Genomic DNA, 23,459 nt, shown 5'->3' on the forward strand with positions numbered 1-23,459 from the left:
GCAGTTTAGACGCTGATTATGTCCGCATATATACCGCGCGCCTCCCAGCACACAACGCGGAAGATTAAATGTTTGGAGTTGGTTTAGCGCGTATCATAGTCATAGCGGCGGTCCATGTTTAGAGTTAGTTCGCGCTGGATTATCCGCTTCCAGTCCCTCGTCATAGTTCGTTTCTTGTTTTGTTTATCGACCTAAATTCCTGCCTTGCCCCGTGTATGCCTGTTTGCCAATCGCCTGACCTCTTGCATGTTTGTAGATTACGTTTTGGATCACGTTTTGGATTTGTCTGCCTGTCTCTCTTTCTAATAAACAACTGTTCATCCTGCACTTGCATCCGTCCTATCTCTGCACCGTCACGATTCGTGACCGAATCTTCCGCCAAAACATGGATGCAGCAGGAGAACGGAGGAGACGCAGAACCCGGAAGTCGACGCCAACCGTCCCCGCTATGGACTCCGTCCACTTCAGACAATGGACATTTATGGAGCTTCCTGATCCATTTGATGGATTTTTCGGTGCCCATGAATATTTTCTGGTAGACTGTCAATACTATTTTGCCAGCCTGTTAGACCCTAAGCCAGAGGAGAAGCAATGGCTCCGATTCATGTGGTCCCGGTTCTTTGGACCGGCCCGTCAATGGGTGCAGCTCAAACTGGATAAGCACTGTAGGAACCTGGAGAGTGTAGAACAGTTTGTGGGGGAATTCATGATGCGATTCGGGAGTCCGGAGGCGAAGGACGAGCTAGAACAACTTCTCAGGGGAGTAAGTCTGGCAGGCGAACCTGCCCTGCCGTTTACCCACTACTATAGGCAACTTCATGCAGAGCTCAACTATGAAACCCAAGTCAAGCCTCCAGTCTCTGAAGTCCAAGTCAAGCCTCCAGTCCCTGAGGTCCGAGTCAAGCCTCCAGTCCCTGAGGTCCGAGTCAAGCCTCCAGTCCCTGAGGTCCGAGTCAAGCCTCCCGTCCCTGAGCTCCAGGTCCGAGCCAAGCCTCCCGTCCCTGAGGTCCGAGCCAAGCCTCCCGTCCCTGAGGTCCGAGCCAAGCCTCCCGTCCCTGAGGTCCGAGCCAAGCCTCCCGTCCCTGAGCTCACGTCCAAGCCTGCTGACCCAGTTGACCAAGCTCTGCTAATATCCCAGCCAAATGACCAAATGCTGCTCACGCCCAAGTCTACTGACCCGGTCGCCCAAGTTCAGCCCACGCCCAAGACTACTGACACGCACAGCCAAGCTCCGCCCGCGCCCGAGTCTGCTGACCCGGCCAGCCAAGCTCCGCCCATGCCCAAGGTTCACCTGGTGACTTCAGAGCCTCAGCCCGCCTGTTCAGCTGCAGACGTCGCTCAGCCCGCCTGTTCAGCTGCGGACGTCGCTCAGCCTTCCGGCTCCATGGCAAACGTCGTTTCCCCCTACTGCTTCAAGGAGATCCACGCTTCTCTCCCTGGCCTTACAGGGGACTTCGCTCTGCCTTCCAGTTCAGCTGGGGTCGTCGCTCCGCTTTCATGCTCCGCCGAGGACTTCGCTCAGCCTGCCTGCCCGGCTGTGGATGTCACTCTGCCTTCATGCTCCACCGAGGACTTCGCTCAGCCTGCCTGCCCGGCTGTCGACGTCGCTCTGCCTTCATGCTCCGCCGAGGACGTCGCTCTGCCTTCATGCTCCGCCGAGGACGTCGCTCTGCCTTCATGCTCCGCCGAGGACGTCGCTCTGCCTTCATGCTCCGCCGAGGACGTCGCTCTGCCTTCATGCTCCGCCGAGGACGTCGCTCTGCCTTCATGCTCCGCCGAGGACTTTGCTAAGCCTGCCTGCCCGGCTGTGGATGTCACTCTGCTTCCCTGCTACGCCGAGGATGTCGCTCCGCTTCCCTGCGCCGCCAAGAACACCGTGCAGTTTCCTGGCTCTGCCTGGGACATTCAGTCCAGGGGGCCGGGTCCGCCAATTAAATGGGATGACTCATGGCACTCCGGGAGGAGTGCCTTTGGGGGGGGGGGGGTTTCTGTCACGATTCCCCCTTGAAGCAGCGTGCTCTAAGCACGAATGCGCGAGCACCTGCTTTCCCGTTGTTGACCGTAGTGACATCTGGACACGTGTGTTTTGTTTGTTTCTGTCATGTCTCCTCCCTGTTCTGTCATTGGCTGGGATTTCACGTGGGTCCGTATTGCTCTCAGCTGCTAGCAGTTTAGACGCTGATTATGTCCGCATATATACCGCGCGCCTCCCAGCACACAACGCGGAAGATTAAATGTTTGGAGTTGGTTAAGTTCGTATCATAGTCATAGCTACGGTCCATGTTTAGAGTTAGTTCGCGCTGGATTATCCGCTTCCAGTCCCTTGTCATAGTTTGTTTCTTGTTGTTTATCGACCTAAATTCCTGCCTTGCCCCGTGTATGCCTGTTTGCCAATCGCCTGACCTCTTGCATGTTTGTGGATTACGTTTTGGATCACGTTTTGGATTTGTCTGCCTGTCTCTCTTTCTAATAAACAACTGTTCATCCTGCACTTGCATCCGTCCTATCTCTGCACCGTCACGATTCGTGACAATGACAACATTATGGACATTGTGGAACTGAAAGCTTTGGTGTTTCCCAACCAGATGGCGTAAACACATTTGTTAGCTGAACAATGTTAGCTAAATAAATGAATAAATTATAGGCAACTCCTCAGTAAGACCTAGCCGAGCTTGGGGGAAATAAGTATTGGACACATCAACATTTTTTTTTCAGTAAATAGATTTCCAAAGAGGCTATTCACATGAAATTTTCACCAGACATCAGTATTAACTTAAAAGAATTCTGGAAATATAAAGAATTCACAACATTACACTCCATAAATAAAGTTATGTGTAATAAAGTGGAATGACAGGAAAAAAGTATTGAACATGCTAACTGAAATTTACTTAATACTTACTGGAGAAGTCTTTGTTCAGAAACCTTAAAGACACTTCCTGTATGAAGGAAATTAATCGGCCGCAGTATTCCGGTGTGATTTTGGCCCATTCTTCTTAGACATATTGTCTTTAAATCTTGTTCAATTGAATTTAAGTCAGGTGATTGACTGGGCCATTCTAACACCTTGATTACTTTTTTCTGAAACCAATTTCCTTTGAGAGTTTCCTTTGGTGTATGCTTTGGATCGTTGTCCAGCTGGAAGGTCCACCCATGTCTCATCTTCTTCATCCTGATGGATGGCAGCAGATTCTTCTCAAGAATCTCCCGGTAAAGGGCTCCATTCATCGTTCCTTCAATTATATGAAGTCTGCCAGTACCATGTGATGAAAAACAGCCTCGCACCATGATGCTTCTGTTGGTATAGTGTTTTAAGGGTGATGTGCAGTGCCATCTCTTCTCCAAACATGGTGTATAGTATAAGAGCCAAAAAGTTCGATTTTGCTCTCGTCTGACCAGACTACACTCTCGCAATATTTCATAGACTTGTCCAAATGAGTTGTAGCAAACTTTAAAGAGCTTCGACATGCCTTTTCTTTATTAATGGGGTCTTGCGGGTGAGCGTGAGCAGTGGAGTGCATTGCCTATTGTTTTCTCTGTGAAGATGGCACCTGCTGCCTCCAAGTGTTTCTGGAGCTCTTTCCAAGTGGTCCTTGGATGTTTCTTGTGTGACACCTTGGTAACGAAAAGCCTTTTTATAGACCATCAATTTACTAACCCAGCTGATATGAATTTGCACAGATAGGGGGTATAATTACTTTTGGATTTCAGCTTGTTCCTTGCCTTATCTTGCCTTGGGGAACTGCTTTTTCTTAGCGTGTTCAATACTTTTTTCCGGTGTCTTTCCACTTTGTTACACATAACTTTATTTCTAGACTTTAATATTGTGAATTCTTTATATTTCCAGATATCTTGAGTCAATACTGATGTCTGGTGAAACTTTCATGTGGATAGCCTCATTGGAAAAATATTTACTGAAAAAAATGTTGATGCGTCCAATACTTATTTCCACCACTGTGTGTAGGTTTGTTACAGCGATATAGTTAGATGTTAGTCTTTTAAATTCTTAGTTAGCAAGCCAACTTCACTTATTGGTAGTAGGCTACTTAGCTGAGATGAAATGGACACTGTAAAGACAGTGCTCCTTTGACCAATTACCTCCTAATTATCTGTTACTGCAATGGTCTTCAGTTGGCATGGAAAGGTGTCCGATTCGACAGTATGCAGTAAAAAATTTTTAGAAAACAAATTCTGTTAAAAATCACTATAGTTTCCTATTATTCATTATAGTTTCAATATGTTTTTTCAACCAGGAGGCATGGCTGATATTAGAGTGGCATGTGTCACTCAGGGGTCTATAATCGCTTATACATCACAATCTCAGCCAATGAGAAATATTGCATAGTAAAAATGTACATATACAGTAATAGAAGTCAGTTCATAAACTCTGATCAACTGAAGATGATCTTTAATAACTCATTTAATCACTCCTTGAACTTTTTTTCATCCTTAAGAATTTTTTATGAGGTTCTTTAAAAGTCAATTGTTTCTTAATGCCCAGTCAAACCTGCTGTTCAAAAAGGGTATAGAGAACACTCACTCTCTCTTCCTCCAGATACTGCCTGTCAAAGTCCAGGGAGTAGAACTCAATGGGGAAAGGGCAAGGGTTGCGTACCAGGACCTCGACCTCATCTCCATTGCTGTAGGGCAGCACAGGCCCCAGCTCAATTTCTGAGGTGGAAAACTCCAGCTGTGGCTCCAATCCCTGACCCTGGGCTAACAGTAGGATCCGCTGGGTGCTCTGGGCCACTGCAATCACCAGTCTCTCTTTATACATTCTCTGCAAAGAACATACAGTTACATCCAGAATTATTGGCATGCATCAAAAGAATGAGCATAAATAATTGCATAATGTAAACATTATATACAGTTCTTAAAATTTTCCACCTACTCACGTTCATTTTCCCTTTCCTCTAACAAAAACACATAAGAACTTATTATTAAATCTTATTTTCTCTCAAAAATATATGTAGCAATATTACACATGCAAAATACATTTGCTACTTATCACTGTGGAGAAAACCAAAGAGCTTTCAACACAGAAGACAGAGGCTGTTAATCTGTCAGGTAAAGGATATAGTGCTGTGAAAAAAGTATTTGACCCCTTCCTGATTTCTTGTGTTTTTTGTGTATATCTTATACAAAATAGTTTTAGATCTTCAAACGAAATACAACATAAAACAAAGGTAACCTGAGTAAACACACAATACAGTTTTTATTATTCTTTTATTTAATTGAAGCAAAAAGACGTTATCCAACACTTATCACCCATGTGAAAAACTAATTGCCCCTTAAACTTAAAATCTGGTTGTGCCACCTCCAGTTATCAGCAATAAATGCAACCAAATGCATCAGATAACTGAGATCCCAGACTGATGGTAAATTTCAATTACCTTCTTCCTCATCATTTCTGGAATTTCTTTCAACTTTGGCATAGTGTGTTACTGAGTTATACCTTTTAACCAACTTCAAGCTGTGTTGATCTGATTGAACAGGGTTTGTAGTAATCAGGCCTGGTTGCATCTAGTCCAGCTGAACCCCATTATAAATGCAGTTTCATAGATTTGGGGAATTTGTAACTATGGGGGCAGATACATTTTTACATAGGCCCAGTTGGTATTGGATAACGTTTTTGCTTCAATAAATAACTATCATTTAAAAACTGTATTTTGTGTTTACTCAGTTTGCCTTTGTTTTTATCTCTGATTTAGTATGAAATATACACAAAAAACAGAAGAAATCAGGATGGGGGTAAAAACTTTTTCATAACACTGTATAGTCGCTGTAATGTATGGTGATGGATCACTGGTGATTTAGGGCTGTGTTGTGGCTTGTAGTGGTTCAGGGTCTCTGGTGATGACTGATGTCATCATGAATTCCAGTAAGTACAAAGATATTTTAGCCCACTGCCAGGATGCTAATTAAATAAATAATTACCATAAACTATAACACAAATCAACATAGAAATGACTGTGGCCACAAATGCAAAAAAGAGTTAATTCTCCAGACATGTGGAAGGTGGATGGTCTGAAGCTAAAACTACCACTTCCATAAAATGAGTTTGTTTGCTCATAGAGTGAAGTTTTTATTGAAAGGAATACTTTGTTCTGGTTTATCCCGCTTTGTTACTCTGCAAGCCCTCTGCTGCATAATTTAAATACTACTTTGCTGTCACATTATTTTTTACAACGTTAGCAAAACTCTGGACTAATTACTTATCTAAACCATAGATTAGTAGTATTTGAGTCTATGTGTGTGCCATGCACATGAGTGTGTGAGAACCCATCACTTTTTAATGCTTAGCCCTGACAAGGGGGAAAGATAAGCACTACCAGCCTTTAAGATCTGCATTAACTCTCCAGAATCATGTTTGCACAACTCTCCAGAATCATGTTTGCGATTTGCATCATGTAGGTTTTATTTAAAAATTTGGGAGCACAAGTCCTGCTTCTATACTTATAGAAGCCAAATCATATGGAGAAGAAAAATTCTGGTTACTGGATCAAACACCAACAGCTAGTAATTCTTACCCCTTCAGCTGGACTGAATTTGACCTGGATGTTGACCCTGTCACCAGGATACAGCATACCACTGGAAGGCAACATCTCAAAGATAAGTGAATTCAGCTTCTCTAAGCGAGCATCCTGTCTCAGGTGAAGTGGGATGTGCTTTTCAGTCTTGACACATAACCAAGAAAACAAGACATATTAATGTATTAGTTTTATTTATTTATATATGTCCTCTGTACTTAATTGGTACAGCATTGAAATACAGTTTTCTCAGATTTACATACATAATTTTTCACTTGGAATTTTAAAAAGGGAAACAAAGTTATTTCAAGGGAAAATGCACATCTGGAAATAAGGTTTTGCTTTTGTGTAATGTTTATCATTCCCTGTATAGCATAATATTAATGATACAAATCTTTCAGAGAGATTTTTGATTCTCATAATACAAACACAATATAAGGTGTTGGTGCATTTGTTTTTGCGGCCATTGTTACAGATTCCATGTCAATATTTTAATGGTACACTAACTCGCTGATGACAATAAATACATTCTCTGCCTTCTTGTGCACTTCACTGAGTAGTGGTGTGCACAGACCTCAGCTAGTGCAGGGATGGAAGGACCAAAAAAATTTTTACTTTAATCTTATCATGTTGAATTCATATTCTATTTTGTTGATGTTATAAACTTTATGTTTGTATTATATGGACCAAAGTGCAAGCTATCATGAAACCAGATATGGATGCCTTACACATTAGAGAGTTGGAATTTTACGTAATGTAAAATTAAAAGTATTAAAAAGTCTCATTAAATAAATAACTAATACTAATAAGCACATGAGGAGGTGCTAAACTATGCTACTGTGGTTGAATGGTTTTGGATAAAAACAAATTGAATGTCATTGTCGGAAATGCAGCAACAATCGAGTTATACTCTTAGTATAACTGATTAAACATAACTCTCATGATGCCGCATTTGCTACATTTACACTAGCATGGAAGTATACATCTAAATTTCCCATATTACCTGTGGCTCGTGAAGTAACCCACGAGGCTAGTGAGGCTAAACACTAAAATTACATATACATATATATATATATATATATATATATATATATATATATATATATATATATATATATATGTATATATATATATACATACACACACAGACACACACACACACACAGTATCTCACAAAAGTGAGTACACCCCTCACATTTTTGTAAATATTTGATTATATCTTTTCATGTGACAACACTGAAGAAATGACACTTTGCTACAATGTAAAGTAGTGAGTGTACAGCTTGTGTAACAGTGTAAATTTGCTGTCCCCTCAAAATAACTCAACACACAGCCATTAATGTCTAAACTGCTGGCAACAAAAGTGAGTACTATTAAAGTGAGTACAAAAGTGAGTACTTTCCCCTAAGTGAAAATGTACAAATTGGGCCCAAAGCATCAATATTTTGTGTGGCCACCAATATTTTCCAGCACTGCCTTAACCCTCTTGGGCATGGAGTTCACCAGAGCTTCACAGGTTGCCACTGGAGTCCTCTTCCACTCCTCCATGATGACATCGTGGAGCTGGTGGATTTTAGAGACCTTGTGCTCCTCCACCTTCCGTTTGAGGATGTCTCTCAGATTCTCAGTACAGTTTAGTCCATCACCTTCACCCTCGGCTTCTTTAGCAAGGCAGTGGTCATCTTGGAGGTGTGTTTTTTGATCGTTATCATGCTGGAATACTGCTCTGCGGCCCAGTCTCCGAAGGGAGGGGATCATACTCTGCTTCAGTATGTCACAGTACATGTTGGCATTCATGGTTCCCTCGGTGAAATGTAGCTCCCCAGTGCTGGCAGCACTCATGCAGCCCCAGACCATGACACTCCCACCACCATGTTTGACTGTAGGCAAGACACACTTGTCTTTGTACTCCTCACCTGGTTGCCGCCACACACGCTTGACACCATCTGAACAAAATAAGTTTATCTTGGTCTCATCAGACCACAGGACATGGTTCCAGTAATCCAGGTCCTTAGTCTGCTTGTCTTCAGCAAAACTGTTTGAGGGCTTTCTTGTGCATCATCTTTAGAAGAGGCTTCCTTCTGGGACGACAGCCATACAGACCAATTTGATGCAGTGTGCGGCGTATGGTCTGAGCACTGACAGGCTGACCCCCCACCCCTTCAACCTCTGCAGCAATGCTGGCAGCACTCATACGTCTATTTCCCAAAGACAACCTCTGGATATAACGCTGAGCACGTGCACTCAACTTCTTTGGTCGACCATGGCGAGGCCTGTTCTGAGTGGAACCTGTCCTGTTAAACCGTTGTATGGTCTTGACCACCATGCTGGAGCTCAGTGTCAGGGTCTTGGCAATCTTCTTATAGCCTAGGCCATCTTTATGTAGAGCAACAATTCTTTTTTTCAGAGCCTCAGAGAGTTCTTTAGCATGAGGTGCCATGTTGAACTTCCAGTGACCAGTATGAGGGAGTGTGAGAGCGATGACACCAAATTTAACACACCTGCTCCCCATTCACACCTGAGACCTTGTAACACCAATAAGTCACATGACACTGGGGAGGGAAAATGGCTAATTGGGCCCAATTTGGACATTTTTACCTAGGGGTGTACTCACTTTTGTTGCCAGTGGTTTAGACATTAATGGCTGTATGTTGAGTTATTTTGAGGGGACAGCAAATTTGCACTGTTACACAAGCTTTACATTGTAGCAAAGTGTCATTTCTTCAGTGTTGTCACATGAAAAGATATAATCATATATTTACAAAAATGTGAGGGGTGTAATCACTTTTGTGAGATACTGTATCTCTGTATCTTTGTGAGATATATATATATAATCACAAATGCAGGTCTCCTCTGTGTGTGTGCGCGTGTGTGTATGTGTGTGTGTGTGTGTGTGTATCCAGAGCAACTTGCAGATTGTACACACGACATGTACACACTACATAGCCATAGCCATTTTCACAAGGTACCTTCACCTTCCTCTTGAGCTGCTCCTCCTCTTTAATGCTCCACTTACAGGGCACTGGCTCAGGGTTGTGCAGCTGCAATGTAGCCACTTTGCACATGCCACACTGAACACTATCAAACTGTAACATGTTAGTGGAGGCGGTCAAGGAGGGCCTCATGACCACTGCTAGTAGAAGGACTTGAACTGTAGGACCTCCCAACACCTATATATTACAAAAAAGTATGGTATTAAAGAAGTCATTATAATTAAGAATGTTAACATGCCTTGTAATGCAGGAAAGAATTATAAATCTATAATCAAATAAAAGTACATGATCTGTGTTCATTTGCATTTATATTAGAAGCTAGATGACAATTCCCAACCCATTGTCAGGGCCGGCCCCAACATATAGTCTTGGTAATAAGAAAGTGCACCCTCCTTTGAGAGATGCTACTGTGGGATCTTAAGAGAGCCGTGCATAAACTAATACCCTCAAAGAATTTAACTGAAGCAGTGTTGTAAAGAAGAGTGGGTCAGAATTTCTCTAAAACAATGTGAGATACTGATAAACTCCTTCAATAATTTTAAGAAAATGTTACTGTTTCTAAAGGTGGTTCTGCATGTTACTGAATAATAGGGTGTACTTATTTTTCCCACCTGGTTTCTGAATGTTGGTTTACTTTTTGGTAATGTCTACATATTATAATCTGTTTTTTGGTTGTCACCTGAGGTTATTTGTCTGTTTATAGAAGGTGGTCAGGACCACCAAATTGTTATGTAGGCACGATAAATACAGTGCATATAAAAAGTCTACACACCTGTTAAAATGGCAAGTTTTTGTGAAGTAAAAACATTTAAACTACAGAAAGATAAATCATGTCAGAACTTTTTCCACCCTCAATATGAGATTATAACATAAAAAAAATTAAGTGAAAAACAATCAGAAACATTTATAGGGAAAACAGAAAAATAAACACTTACAATAACCTAGGTGCATAAGTGTGCACACCCCTAAACTAATACTTTATTGAAGCACCTTTTGATTTTATTACACCACTCAGTGTTTTTGGGCAAGAGTCTATCAGTGTGGCACATCTTGACTTGTCAATATTTTCCCACTCTTTCTTGCAAAAACATTCCAGATCCATCAAATTGTAAGAATATCTTTTGTGCACAGCCTGTTTCAGGTCACCCCACAGATTTTTAGTTGGATTCAGGTCTGGGCTCTGGCTAGGCCATTCAAAAACATTGATCTTTTGGTTAAGGGTGAAATTCCTTTTAATCTCCAGCTTACTAGCAGACACCTGAAGGTTTTGCACTAAAATTGACAGTTATTTGTGAAATCCTTATGATTCCCTCCACCTTGATATAGCCCAAGTTATGGCTGAAGAAAAGCAGCCCTGTATGGTGTTTTTTTTTTTTTTTTTGGTGATCTGCTTTTTTTTGGACAAAACAAACCTTTTGGAATTGGTCTCATCAGACCATAACACATTTTGTCAAATGGTTTGGGGGGATGTAGTTCAGCTTGGACGCTTTTTGTGCACCTCTCTTTATTATTTTTCCAACATGACATGTACAATGCAAAATTTAAATTAAAATAAAACCGAACCACAGGAACCCCCTCCCCAATCCTGAGCGCTATATAAGAACAATTACACCCATATACACATATACACCAATGTATGGCAATCAGGTATTTTGCACATAATAGAGACAAATTTACAAACTTTTCTTCAAGATAAGGCAGGTGGAAGAAGACCAAGAATACAAATTTTGGGGCAGACACAGATTTCTTTACCAATAATTTTAGATATTGTACCAACTATTTCTTACCAAAAGAACTGTAGGTGCTCACATTACCAAATGCAATGAAATAATGTTCCCTTATGGGTTATACAATTTCCACAGATGTCTAGAATATTTGGATTAAATTTATTCAACTTTTCCAGTGTTGTGTGCAGTGTATATGTTCTCATTATCCAATTGTACTGGATCAATTTAAAGTGGGTATTGACTGATAATGTTTGTGCTTGAACACAGATCTTTCACCGTTCATTTTCTGTGATCTGAAGATAATCAATCCAATACAATCTTTTATGATTGTTGAATCTTTGTATACATTATGAAATTTGCTACACAGCATAGAAACTTTGCATTTAGCAGCTGGATTTTTACTGCCATTTCTTCTGTACTGCTTAAGGAAGGACACTAATACGAATGATTCTTAGAGCGTATACAATTCCGGATCTGAAGATACTTAAATAGGTTAGTCTGGGGAATTTTATATCTTTCCCTTAAGGTTTCAAAAGACATCAATGTGTTCTATGCATAAAGGTCTGCTATCTTCTGGAAGACTTTCTGCATCCACAGCTTAAATTCAGAGTTTGATTTGCCTGGAATAAAGATTGCATTACCACAAATATTAAAGAACTGAAATTCAGGTGTTGAGCCCAACACAGCCTGTGACCCATGCCATACTAAAATGGTAGTTTTAGCAAAGGGCTTAGATGTATTCTGTTTGTATTCTCTTTAAAGAATCAGAATATAAGTGAAGACTCAAAACTCCTGTGACTTTTCTTTCAATCTGAATCAATGGAATATGAGATGGGTCAGCAAACCAAAGACATCTCAGTCTGACTGCCTTAAAATACTCTAAAAGGTTAGGAACTTGCAGCCCACCTCTTTTGTATGGCAGATACAGAAGAGATAGGCGGAGCCTGGAGCGTCTGTTGTTCCAGATAAACTTAACAAATGCTTCACAGGAAGGGGGAGGTGTTAGAGGAATTGACTGAAACAAAATTTGGAATTATATTCATTTTAATAGCTTTCACACATCCAATAGTAGCGAGAGGGAGAGACATCCATCTATTCAAACTTTCATTTAATTGAAAAATCAGGGGGTCATTGTTGGATGAGATCAGATTTTTTTGCTTGGGGTAACTTTAATTTCCAAATATCTAAACCCATCAGTAGAGGCTTTATTGGAATGTTGTATTGCTGGATTCAACCTGTTCACTAAGAAAAAGTATTGATGATTGATTGGATAACTTTATAGCCAGAAAATGTTCCAAAATGACTGATCAAATTATTAAGAGTAGGTACTGAATCTTTGAGGTTTGTTAAATTATATCATCTGTATATAACGAAATACAATGCTCTATGCCTGATATTTCAATTCCCTTTATATCTGGATGAGTTCTAATCACAAGCACCAGGGTTTCCAGGGCTAATACAAACAATACTGGTGAGTGTGGAGAGCCCTGACAGGTCCCATGAAGCAATGCAATTTGTTCATCCAACTGTTGTTTGGCTTCACTGCTCAGGAAGTGGATATTAAAATTATAGTTTGCTCCATACTCTGTCCTGTAGTATCTGCTGCATGTAATGAGTGAAAAAACACGGTGGAAGCTTCATCAATCGGCACTGGATCTGATGTCAGATTAGCAGCTATTGTGTAAATATTATTTATCACTTTAGTTGATTGTAATTGTTTAATCTTCCAAGCTAAAAGTCTACCTGACTTCTATCAATATTTATAAAACGCTTGCTTGAGATGAATTAAGCTGGGTTCAGCTTTTACCACAGAGAGTTATAATGCTCTTTTCAAATAAGCAGATCCTGTTTAAGGGAACTCGATTTTGACTGATCCCTGTATACATCTTGTTCTAATTTCCTAATTCTTTTGTCTAAATTTTGTAATTACGTTTTCAATTAATTGTTTAAGGAGCTGATATTTATTTGGAGTTAATCCAAATAATTTCATTGATGATAGCTGTAGGATAATCACTTTTGAACATGAGATTGAATGTGATTGATTCATTCTGAACACATCCACGTCCCCAGTTATAAAAGGGTGTTATAAAAGATTATTGAAGGTTATAAAAGGTTATTTTAAGTTTTGTCCCCCCTATTTTTCTCTAAAATGTTTCTGATTGTTTTCAAGCATTTGGGCGCTGAAGACACCAGTTGGTTAAGTTTACCCAATGGAATTTTCCCCCATTCATCCATTATGCATTTTTTCAGCTGCACAACAGTATGGGGCCTTCGTTGCCTTATTTTGCGCTTCCTAATGCACCACACATTCTCAATCGGAGACAGGTCATGACTGCAGGCAGGCCACGCTAGCACCCGCACTCTCTGCTTACGCAACCATGCACTTGTAATCATGTTCTCAGTTGCCCTCATTTTAATCACACACCTGGACTCTATCAGGAACACTGCATATATATATACTCACCCAAACCCACAGTTCACAGCAAAATTATCCATTGTGTGTATTCTTACGTGAAGTTACCGAGCTTTATATCCCATGAGTTGTTACTCTGGTTTTCTGGTCTTTGATTCTCATGCCTTGCCTGATTTTGTCTGTTTGTATATCTGACCCTTGCCTGTTTTGCGACTACAATCTTGCCTAAATGTTTTGTATTTGTTTGCCAGCTTTTCAATAAAGCATTCTAACCTGCAACTGCTGCCATCTCTGTCGCCTGACCCAGGTGTACTCTTTCCTGATGATGTTCCATTATTCTAAGATGATAACACCCCATTACATATTTTCTGTATATTCAAGAGCAGTTTGATGAATACTAGGAAGAAGTCAGCACCTTCCACGGTCTCTCCATCATTACTTTTAGACTTCATTGAAACTTGAGAGGAAAATCTGGAGCATATAGGCAAATCCCATCCTTGACCCCTCAATAGGTTTTCTTCTTGAAGAATGGTTCAATATCCCACCAGAAACTATGCAGGTCTATGATAGCATTCGAAGAAGTCTTAAGACTCTTCTGGACTCTCAGAGCTTAACAGGTCCTTCATACTAGGGCTGCACAATTAAACGAATATCGATCGCGATTACGATTTTGACTGCCCACGATTAAATAAACATGATCAACTGCGATATTGACGTTTAAATTTTGTCCTCCACTCAAAGAAAACTCCGCTGCACATCAAATCAAGCACTTCCTAAACTTACTGCCAATCACATAGAGCGGCGCAGGGATGACGTCATTTTGTAATGCCAAACCCGTAAATGGTATTTGCATTTTAGCGCTCGAGCTGCCAGTTACGCTGCGAGTTCCAGCGCTTGCGCGAGGGGAAATCATGATACTAAATGGCACTACAGAGGTTGTCGGGGACATTAAACGTCATCATGCTGAACAGGAAAAAACTTTGCAGATAAACTCAGGGCTCTACAGTGTGACCATTTCACTCGCGTTTGCGACTGAACAGTACTTTGTGCAACTGAATAAATATTTATTCACACCAGTGCGAGTGACCTGTTCGGAGTTGTATAATACAATTGGAATAAAAACTACAGGAAGTCCAATATACATCTACAAATATAGATAAAAAATATATATTATAATAACTTCATAAAATATAAATAAAATTAGAAATGAAATAATGTTTAATTACTATGGGTTGCATTTAATATCAATTTGACATTAATCTTAGTCCAGTCGTAAAAATCCTGATTGGAGCATCCCTACTGAACAGCATTAAACTAAAGCACTTTGCATCTGACGGGTAAATGAACTGCCCCGGTCACATCCTATATGAGATTATTCAGATATATACACAATATACACAGAGTGGTTCGAGAACTGACTCCAGCCCAGAACCATGACAGTGGAAAATGTCTAATAGTGTAGCTTTAAATATATTTAAGAGGAGCAGACTTCAAAGACTGAACATTGATGTTTATTGTATTTGTTTACAAGGTGGAACAGGTTAACGGTTGTTTTTTGCATACAGTCTGTAAAATTAACTGAAAATATTACATTTAGTTTATCAGAAGGTAAATTAATTTGTCATGGCTCACACTATGTTCCTAAATTCTCACATAATTGACCAGCTCAAGTTTTCTCATGCCTACTTGTGTGTTATATTGTGGCACATTAATGTTACCATCTCTAAAAAAAAAATAATAATAATAAAATAAAAAAAACTTCAACTGTGCTCCTAAATTTTTGTAATTAGGTTCACAAGTGCTCCTTAGAAAAACTGTCTTGCGTCTCTCCTCCTGTAAACACTGTTATTGCCTTTTCTGCATAGGCCTGAATTGTTTTCATTTGGTTGCATATTGTTATATTTGATCACATATTTTCATTTGGTTGCTGGCATTTTTATTTTTACTTATCCTATATTTTGGGTACAATTTTATTTATATTTGGCTTCTACAAGATGATGCACTTTAAGGATCAGTCTAATTTGATGCAAAGATTTGTACATTAGCAGGAATGTAGCACAACATGGAGGTGAAAGCAGCGGTCTGTTTATTTAAATGCGAAAGTGCAATAAAAATATGTTGTCCCTAAAATCAATGAATAATCGTGATAAATAATCGAGATCTCAATATTGATCAAAATAATCGGGATTATCATTTTGGCCATAATCATGCAGCCCTACTTCATACTAATCTATTGTTAAATTTTTTCCTGACATACATATACTGTACCTACCTGAAGCTTTTTTAAAAAACAAACAAAAAAAAAACAAAACAACAACAAAAAAAACACCATGAGCTAAATGCTAAGCCTTCCAGGATTATAGTCTTCCAGTTTCATCAAAGAGAGCTATTTTACAGCAGGAAAAGCTAGAACTGAGTATTCCATCATAAGAATATTGCACCTCACTAAGATTTACTAAATAACACCAATAACATTCATAATACATTTGATTTTGTGTATTGCAATGAAGTCATGACAAGTAAACCCCTTGAAATCCATGGCTTACGTCTGTTCACCACTACATATCAATGCCTTTAAACACTATGACAAACCTACCTGTATAGGCAAGACAGTGCTCATCTCCGCGAGCTCTATATTTGCACCTCGTGGATCAAACTTCACCTCAAATGTCTCTGTCTCACAGGAGGGCAGATTCTTCACCCTGTCCAACTCTGTGCTAAATCCTGGAAAAGACATGAACCCACTTCTGTATGCATTGTTCTGTAACGAGAGTACACCCATAAGCTAGAAGTTGCAAGAACCAACCTGTGCCTGCCAGAGAACGTCGTTCAACTCTGAAGGACACCGGGAGAAGCCCAGTGTTTGTCACTTTGACAATGCGAGTAGATACAGTGCCGTGAATCACATAACCAAAGTCCAGAATGTACTCAGGCAAAATAAACCTGTCAGAATGGTATATTACAAATGCATGTTTCTCTTTAATAAAAGCAAGGATCTTTTAATAATTTTATTATGTGATGGTACCTGCTGAGCTTTCTGCGCCACATGCTAGAAATGGATCCAGGTGTTTCACTTTGCACAGAGTCTCTTTGGGATTTCTCAGTGGCTATAGAATTCTCCTTGACTAGGAGCCTCTCAACTTCCATCTGCAGCAGAGCATCATACTGCACACATGCACACAAACATATATAGTAATGGGGAAAAGAAAGTACACTGTCCTTCAATTCTATGTTTTTATTTATCAGTGCCTAAACAACAATTGTGTGGTCCTCACCAACTTCTATATACAAACAAATAACTTTTAGCAGTTTGGTGATCTGGAGGACTTAGGTGTGTGTGTGTCTCCATCATGCCAAGAAGAAAGAACATCAGCCATGACCTCAAAGAAGCATTTGTTGCTGTTCATCAATCTGGGAAGGATTATAAGGCCATCTCCAAACAATTTTAAATTCTCCATTCTATAGTGAGAAGGACTGTTTACAAATGGAGCATCTTCAAGACAGTTGCCAGGAGTGAAATCTTCCCAGGAGTGGGCATCCCAAAATTGCAAAATTGCATCTGAACAAACCACAAGTTTGGAACACTATCCTTGGGACTGATGACACCAAAGTGGAGATGTTTTGTCATCATGCACAGCACCATGTTTGGTGTAAACCAAACACAACATATCACCACAAACACATGAAACCAACTGTCAAGCATAGTGGTAGAGGGGAGATGATTTAGGCTTGTTCTGCAGCCACAGGTCCTAGGAAACTTGCAGTCATTGGCTATTTTCACATTCACATCAAATTCCGTTTAAGGTCCATATTCGGGTTGCAGCCATATCCTGAATACATTGTTTATGTGTGTACAGGTATCGAATTATTCCTGTATACATGGTTCTTGTAAGCATGCCTGAGTTGCCATTCCTAAATACCTAGCCTACAGCTAAGCATCTGTTAGCACCCACAAGTCCTTGCGGACTGAGCATGCGCATATATCTCCTTTCAGTGGATTTTCTGAATAAGGTGTTTACGTGCAACAAATTTCCAAAACTTAAAACAGGCATATTCCAGGGGTGGGAATCAGAATTTGGGGAATCAGAATATTGTCTTAATCTGAATCGGGCAATCGGATTGCAGTGTTTACATGACTCAATACTAATTACACTATTGCCAAATTCTGATTAATATTGGAATATTGATATGCATGTAAACATAATCAATCATCCCAAGCACACCACCAAATTGACATCTGAATGGCTAAAGAAGAAAAAAAATCAATGTGTTGGAATGGCCAAGTCAAAGTCTAGACCTCAATCTCATTGAGATGCTAAAGTGGGATCTTAAGAGAGCTGTGCATAAACAAATGCCCTCAAACATCAATGAACTGAAGCAATGCTGTAAAGAACAGTGGACCAGAACAATGTAAGTGACTGATAAACTCCTACAGAAAACAATTATTTCAACTTACTCTTGCTAAAGGTGATTTTGTGTGTTTGTCACTTGATATTTATTTATTTATTTTAAATAGAAGGTGGTGAGGAATACACAATTGTTATTTAGGCTCTGGTAAATTTAAAAAAAAATGTTTGAAGGAGGGTGTATTTTTGTTTTCCCATAACTGTGCAAACTGAGTAGACAAATACAGCAAATAAAGCTGTATATACACTCGTTGTCCATTTTATTTGGAACATCTGAATATTCATGTTATTATCCAATTAGTCAAAAATGTTGCAGTGCATAAAATCATGCAGATGTGTGTTGCAGTGCATAAAATCATGCAGAGGTGTACAGGTGTTCCTGTGGATGGCTAGTGTATATAACAGACAATTTCAAAAGAAGCAAAATAACATGCAACACACAAGTCTATAATAATTTACAGTTTGACCCTACACAACAACAAATACCATTGGTATTGGTAGTTCAGTAAATCAATAAGACATGTAAACCTGTAGAATCATTCAGGTATAATCAATAATCAGTGAAAAGAAATGTGAACTTTGCCTCCAGTGTTCTGAGGTGCACTTACTGTGGGAATGTAGTCCTCTTCACACAGTTCACCAAACTCTGTACCAGCTCTGCTTAGCATGTCCTCTCTTTGAGGTTCACTCTCAACTGCCTTCTTTGCCTCCTTCAGCACTGAGCTATATTGTTTTTCATCTACAAAAATACACAAAATTGGAGCCTAAAAGCCTGACTTACTGATTTATATAAGCTTTTGGTATATATTGCAAAACATTTCATATTAGGACTTCTGTTACTGCACCACTTTAAAATAGCCAGTTGCAGGGGGAAGAAATTATAACCACAACCTCCCCAATACCATTCCCAAATCATCCAGGCTGACCATGTCATCATTCCCACCCCATCCTAGCTGTCAAAATACTGGGAAGCCTATCCACATTGCTGTTGGCTCCAAGGAATAGCTGTAATTTCAACCCCATAATTACAGTATGTGGAATACATGTTCCACTATATTCTTTAAATTATTAAAGCCAATTTAGAATGACTGGACAAGGCCAGCTTTACCAGATTTCAATGGATTCAGAGCCTGTACTGGGACACTGGGCATGAGGCAGGAATATACCCTGGAATATGATGCCATTCTCTCACAGGGCACCCATGCACATACACATTCACACACTCATTCACAACTGGGGCAATTTAGAGTAGCCAGTAGCCAGAGAACCCAGAGGAAAACCACATAAACACACAAAGAATGCCACACAGACAGTAACCCAAGCCTAGCATCACATCAGGGAGTCTTGAGGTGGCAACACTACCCGGAGTGCTAAAAGAAAATCATTTACCTTCTTTTCCACCTTATTTTCCCTTCAATTTAAAATGTTACAAGGGTTATGTCTGTTTCAAGGGTTATATAAGTTTAAAAGAGAAAGCAACAATTTTAAACCTAAAACTCATACATGTGCATGTGCCCTCAACGTTGCCTTCCCAGGCCACCATATCCATGTTCTACATACATTCTGGACCATGGATCGTCTGTTCATTTTAAAATTCTTTATACTTCTGCTGTATACAGAATCTCTGCAGAATGGAAGATAGTAAGCACTTCCCCTTATTGTTCCAATTAATGTTTGTTTGTGTTATTTATTTAACTGGTATTTCTTTATTTCACTGACACTTGGTAAAAGGGTTGGGTGAATTCTTTCAATCAAAGCTTCTTGCTAATACCAATATAAAAAATATTATTTAACTCATTTCCAGGCCGGTCCAAGATGGCTTTGGTCAATGGGAATCTTCCTCAAACCTGTGAACTTCTTCTAGGTCCAATGTTACAATCATAAATGAAATGCACGAAATAACGAAAACTAGGTGTGAAAAAAACATTGTCGTTAACTGAAATCGAAATAAAAACGAGGCATTACCAAAAAAACGATAACTAATACTGTATTGTCTGTTTACAAAACTAACTAAAATAAAATACAATTACAGAGTAAATGTCCTTAGTTTTCGTCTTTGTCAATATCTTTCATAGAGCAAATATCTTTCAGAGTTGACATTTCCGACTGGGAAACCGGAAATTACAACATTCCATGTCAAATTGAACACAGCATAGTCCATGCTCCTCGCCTGGCGGTACCAAAAGTCAGAAGAAAGTGGCAGAGTCCTATTTGGGATTACTTTGAATATGACTGTGTGTCAGATAAAAGCAAGTACCTTGCAGTGGAAGGTGGTGAAATATGTGGACAATTTATTAAAGGGAAAAATCCCACGAATTTGAAAGAACATTTGAGAAGCCCGCACAAGGAGGCTAACCTAGCTTACATTAATAAGGTAAAGGAGAACGCCAAGCCCACCCTCCCCCGAAACAGAAGCTAACCCCGTTACAGGGCTAGGCAGCATGACGGAGACAACCGCAGGACAGAGAACACTACAGCAGTGCTTTCACCAGCGAACCGATAGCTGCTGGTTAGTAAATACGCAGGCACACCACAAGCGGGAGGAAGCCTTGGTTAATATGTTTATTGATACTGGGATGTCTACACAACTGTGTGAGTTGCCTTCAAAAAGTTCGCCACTTCACTCGAACCAAAGTTCTAAACACCTGGAGCTGCAAGAGTCAACAGCCTTACTGGGGCTAAGATGGATACGGCAAAGCAGAAATTAAGAGATCATTAAGGATGTGAGGAAGCTGACCCTATGTGTATATGGTTGGAGCAAGAGAGGATTAACAGCATCTTTCATGGTTGTGTCAGCTTGTTTTTTTCATCCGCCCAGAGGCCAGGTTCACCATGCTCTGCATAACCTGCACCAATTGGAGCACCCACACACAGGGTGATTGACCCTCTAGAGTATATTGTTGTTTTTTTTTTTAAATTTGTTTCATGTTCTTTTCTCAGATTGAGCTCCCTGACACTCCTGGCTCTTAAGCAATGTCATGTGTGGCTCACAAATGAGTTGAATACATGCTGTTCATGTATGTCTTCTTTAATCTATTGCCTATTTAGGTTTTTTCCTGGCACACCTCACTTACACATTTTACACTTACGGCAGCGTCTTGTGTAGACTGTTTACATATTTGTTCCCATATGTACATTTTATGTACTGGTGTTATTGTTGAATACATATTTCTAAAATTGTATGATGTTTTTGTTGAGTTTTTATTACACAATACTTTTTCTGGCCTTGACAAATAACCCATATTACAAAAGACTAACACTAAAACTAATTAAAACTAAATTAAAACTAAGCATTTTCAAAAAATAGAAACTAAACTAAACTAGCAAACATGCTTTAAAAATTAATTAAAACTAAACTGAATTTGAAAACAAAGTCAAAACAAAATAAAAGCTAATGAAAAATGCAAAACTATAATAACCTTGGCTGGGTCAGATGTACAGTGCTGTGAAAAATGATTTGCCCTACCATATTTCTTCTTCCTTTTTCTCACCCCTTTTCAGTCTGGACTAAGTTTTGAATGAGGCAGTTCAAATACAGGGCCGGTATTGGTTACTGCTCAAGTTTGGGGCAATTACAACTATATTGGACAGCAGACCTGCAACCCATAAGTAGTATTATTTCATTTGACTATTTTATTTATTCATGACTATTCAGTATGTACACTGATTATGAGGCAGTTTTACTTAACAAAGTATATGTCAGCACGCTCAGCAGCCCGAAGTGCGATACTTCTGGGTTTTGACATTAACTTTGTTTCTGTGTATGTTTCCTTGTGTTTTGATTTTTTTTTTCGATTTCGTGATTTGTATTTCTGGATTTCCCGTGTTGTCTCTGTTTGTACATCGCCTGACCCTTACCTGTTTTAGGACTTTGATTTTGGTTCACGATCTGGATTTGTCTGCCTGCCTCTTTAATAAAGCCTTTTGACTGTGGCGGCTGTGGCTCAGGTGGTAGAGCGGGTTGTCCACTAATTGTAGGGTTGGCGGTTCGATTCCTGGCCCACATGACTCCACATGCTCCAAGACACTGAACCCCAAGTTGCTCCCGATGGCAAGTTAGCGCCTTGCATGGTAGCTCTGCTACCATTGGTGTGAGTGTGTGTGTGAATGGGTGAATGAGACACAGTATAAAGAGCTTTGGATAAAAGCGCTATATAAGTGCGTCATTTAACCGCACTTGCATCCGCCACCTGGCCTCATACATGAAAGTATGCACCATTGTCAATGTGCTAACCACCTTGCTAACCATTTCCTAATTTTATAGCTAGTCATTAAGTCATAATCAACATTAAATTTTTATTTTATTTTTTTAAAGAGTCAATAATGAAGTCATAAAAGATCCCTTACATATACTGTAGCTGTCTTAACCATACAGTAAGAAACACAGACTGTTAGATCAGCAAGATGGCGGCGCACACAGTTGCTGCGGCTCACGGCTCTCCTTTCCAGTGCTCCTTTTCGTTGTTTTTGTATTATTTCTTTATTATTTGTTTGAGCATTATCGGTTCCACGAACATCCGCTATACAAGTCAGAACCTTATGGATATTGGGGACCAACACCGCATACCTATTACGAGAATGTTTCATCGCACGCACAACATCCCAGACGACATAGCGAGATTGCCGGGCTCTCCGTGGATTGTTGTCGGGTCCAGAAGGCGGCGCAGACGGAGGCGGGAGAGGAAGCAAAAGCGGGGATGCAGGTCTGGTATTATGCTAAGGCTAAGAAAACAACCACACAAGCCACCTTTACCGAGCCTGTTTCTCTCCAATGCCAGATCGCTAGTGAATAAAATCGACAACTTGGAATTACAACTAGCTGGAAATCGCTACGTCCGTGACTGCTGTGTTTTGATTATCACTGAAACCTGGCTTCATCCAAGGATACCCGATGCTAGCATGCAGCTAGCAGGTCGTACTATGCTTCGCTGGGACAGGACTGAGGACTCCGGTAAGAGCAGAGGGGGGGGGGCTCTGTATGTATGTGCATGAGAATTGGTGTAATAATGGAACAATGATAGACAAACATTGTTCCCCTGACCTCGAGTACATGTCCTTAAGATGTCGGCCCTTTTTTCTACCGAGAGAGCTAACAGTCGTGATTATCACGGCTGTGTATATTCCACCCGACGCCAATGTGAACATGGCGCTCTCTCTCCTGTTGAACACCATAAACAAGCAGCAGAGGGCTTACCCCGATGGTGTTCACATAATTGCAGGAGACTTTAATAAGGCGAACTTGAAGACTGTACTCCCGAAATTCTATCAACATGTTAAGTGTTTTACTAGAGGGGCGAACACTCTGGATCATGTTTACTCCAACATTAAGCACGCATATAGAGCCATACCTCTCCCCCACCTCGGCCAATCAGACCATCTCTCCCTCCTGCTCT

The 23,459-nt window shown here is 40.2% G+C and overlaps 1 protein-coding gene across 1 annotated transcript in view; it reads right to left on the reverse strand.

Annotated features, from left to right (window-relative positions):
* The window catches only part of LOC128606758 (hydrocephalus-inducing protein homolog), a 121,930-nt gene that overhangs the window by 40,798 nt on the left and 57,673 nt on the right, over positions 1 to 23,459 (reverse strand). The window contains exons 28-34 of the mRNA XM_053623150.1: positions 18,675 to 18,805; positions 16,686 to 16,825; positions 16,467 to 16,603; positions 16,257 to 16,384; positions 9,503 to 9,697; positions 6,528 to 6,674; positions 4,538 to 4,777 (exon numbers count right to left, since the gene is read on the reverse strand). Coding sequence (XP_053479125.1) covers positions 4,538 to 4,777; positions 6,528 to 6,674; positions 9,503 to 9,697; positions 16,257 to 16,384; positions 16,467 to 16,603; positions 16,686 to 16,825; positions 18,675 to 18,805 — 1,118 coding nt within the window. The remainder of the gene's footprint in view (positions 1 to 4,537; positions 4,778 to 6,527; positions 6,675 to 9,502; positions 9,698 to 16,256; positions 16,385 to 16,466; positions 16,604 to 16,685; positions 16,826 to 18,674; positions 18,806 to 23,459) is intronic.

Source organism: Ictalurus furcatus, chromosome 4 (assembly GCF_023375685.1).
Source record: "Ictalurus furcatus strain D&B chromosome 4, Billie_1.0, whole genome shotgun sequence".
Taxonomy (NCBI): domain Eukaryota; kingdom Metazoa; phylum Chordata; class Actinopteri; order Siluriformes; family Ictaluridae; genus Ictalurus; species Ictalurus furcatus.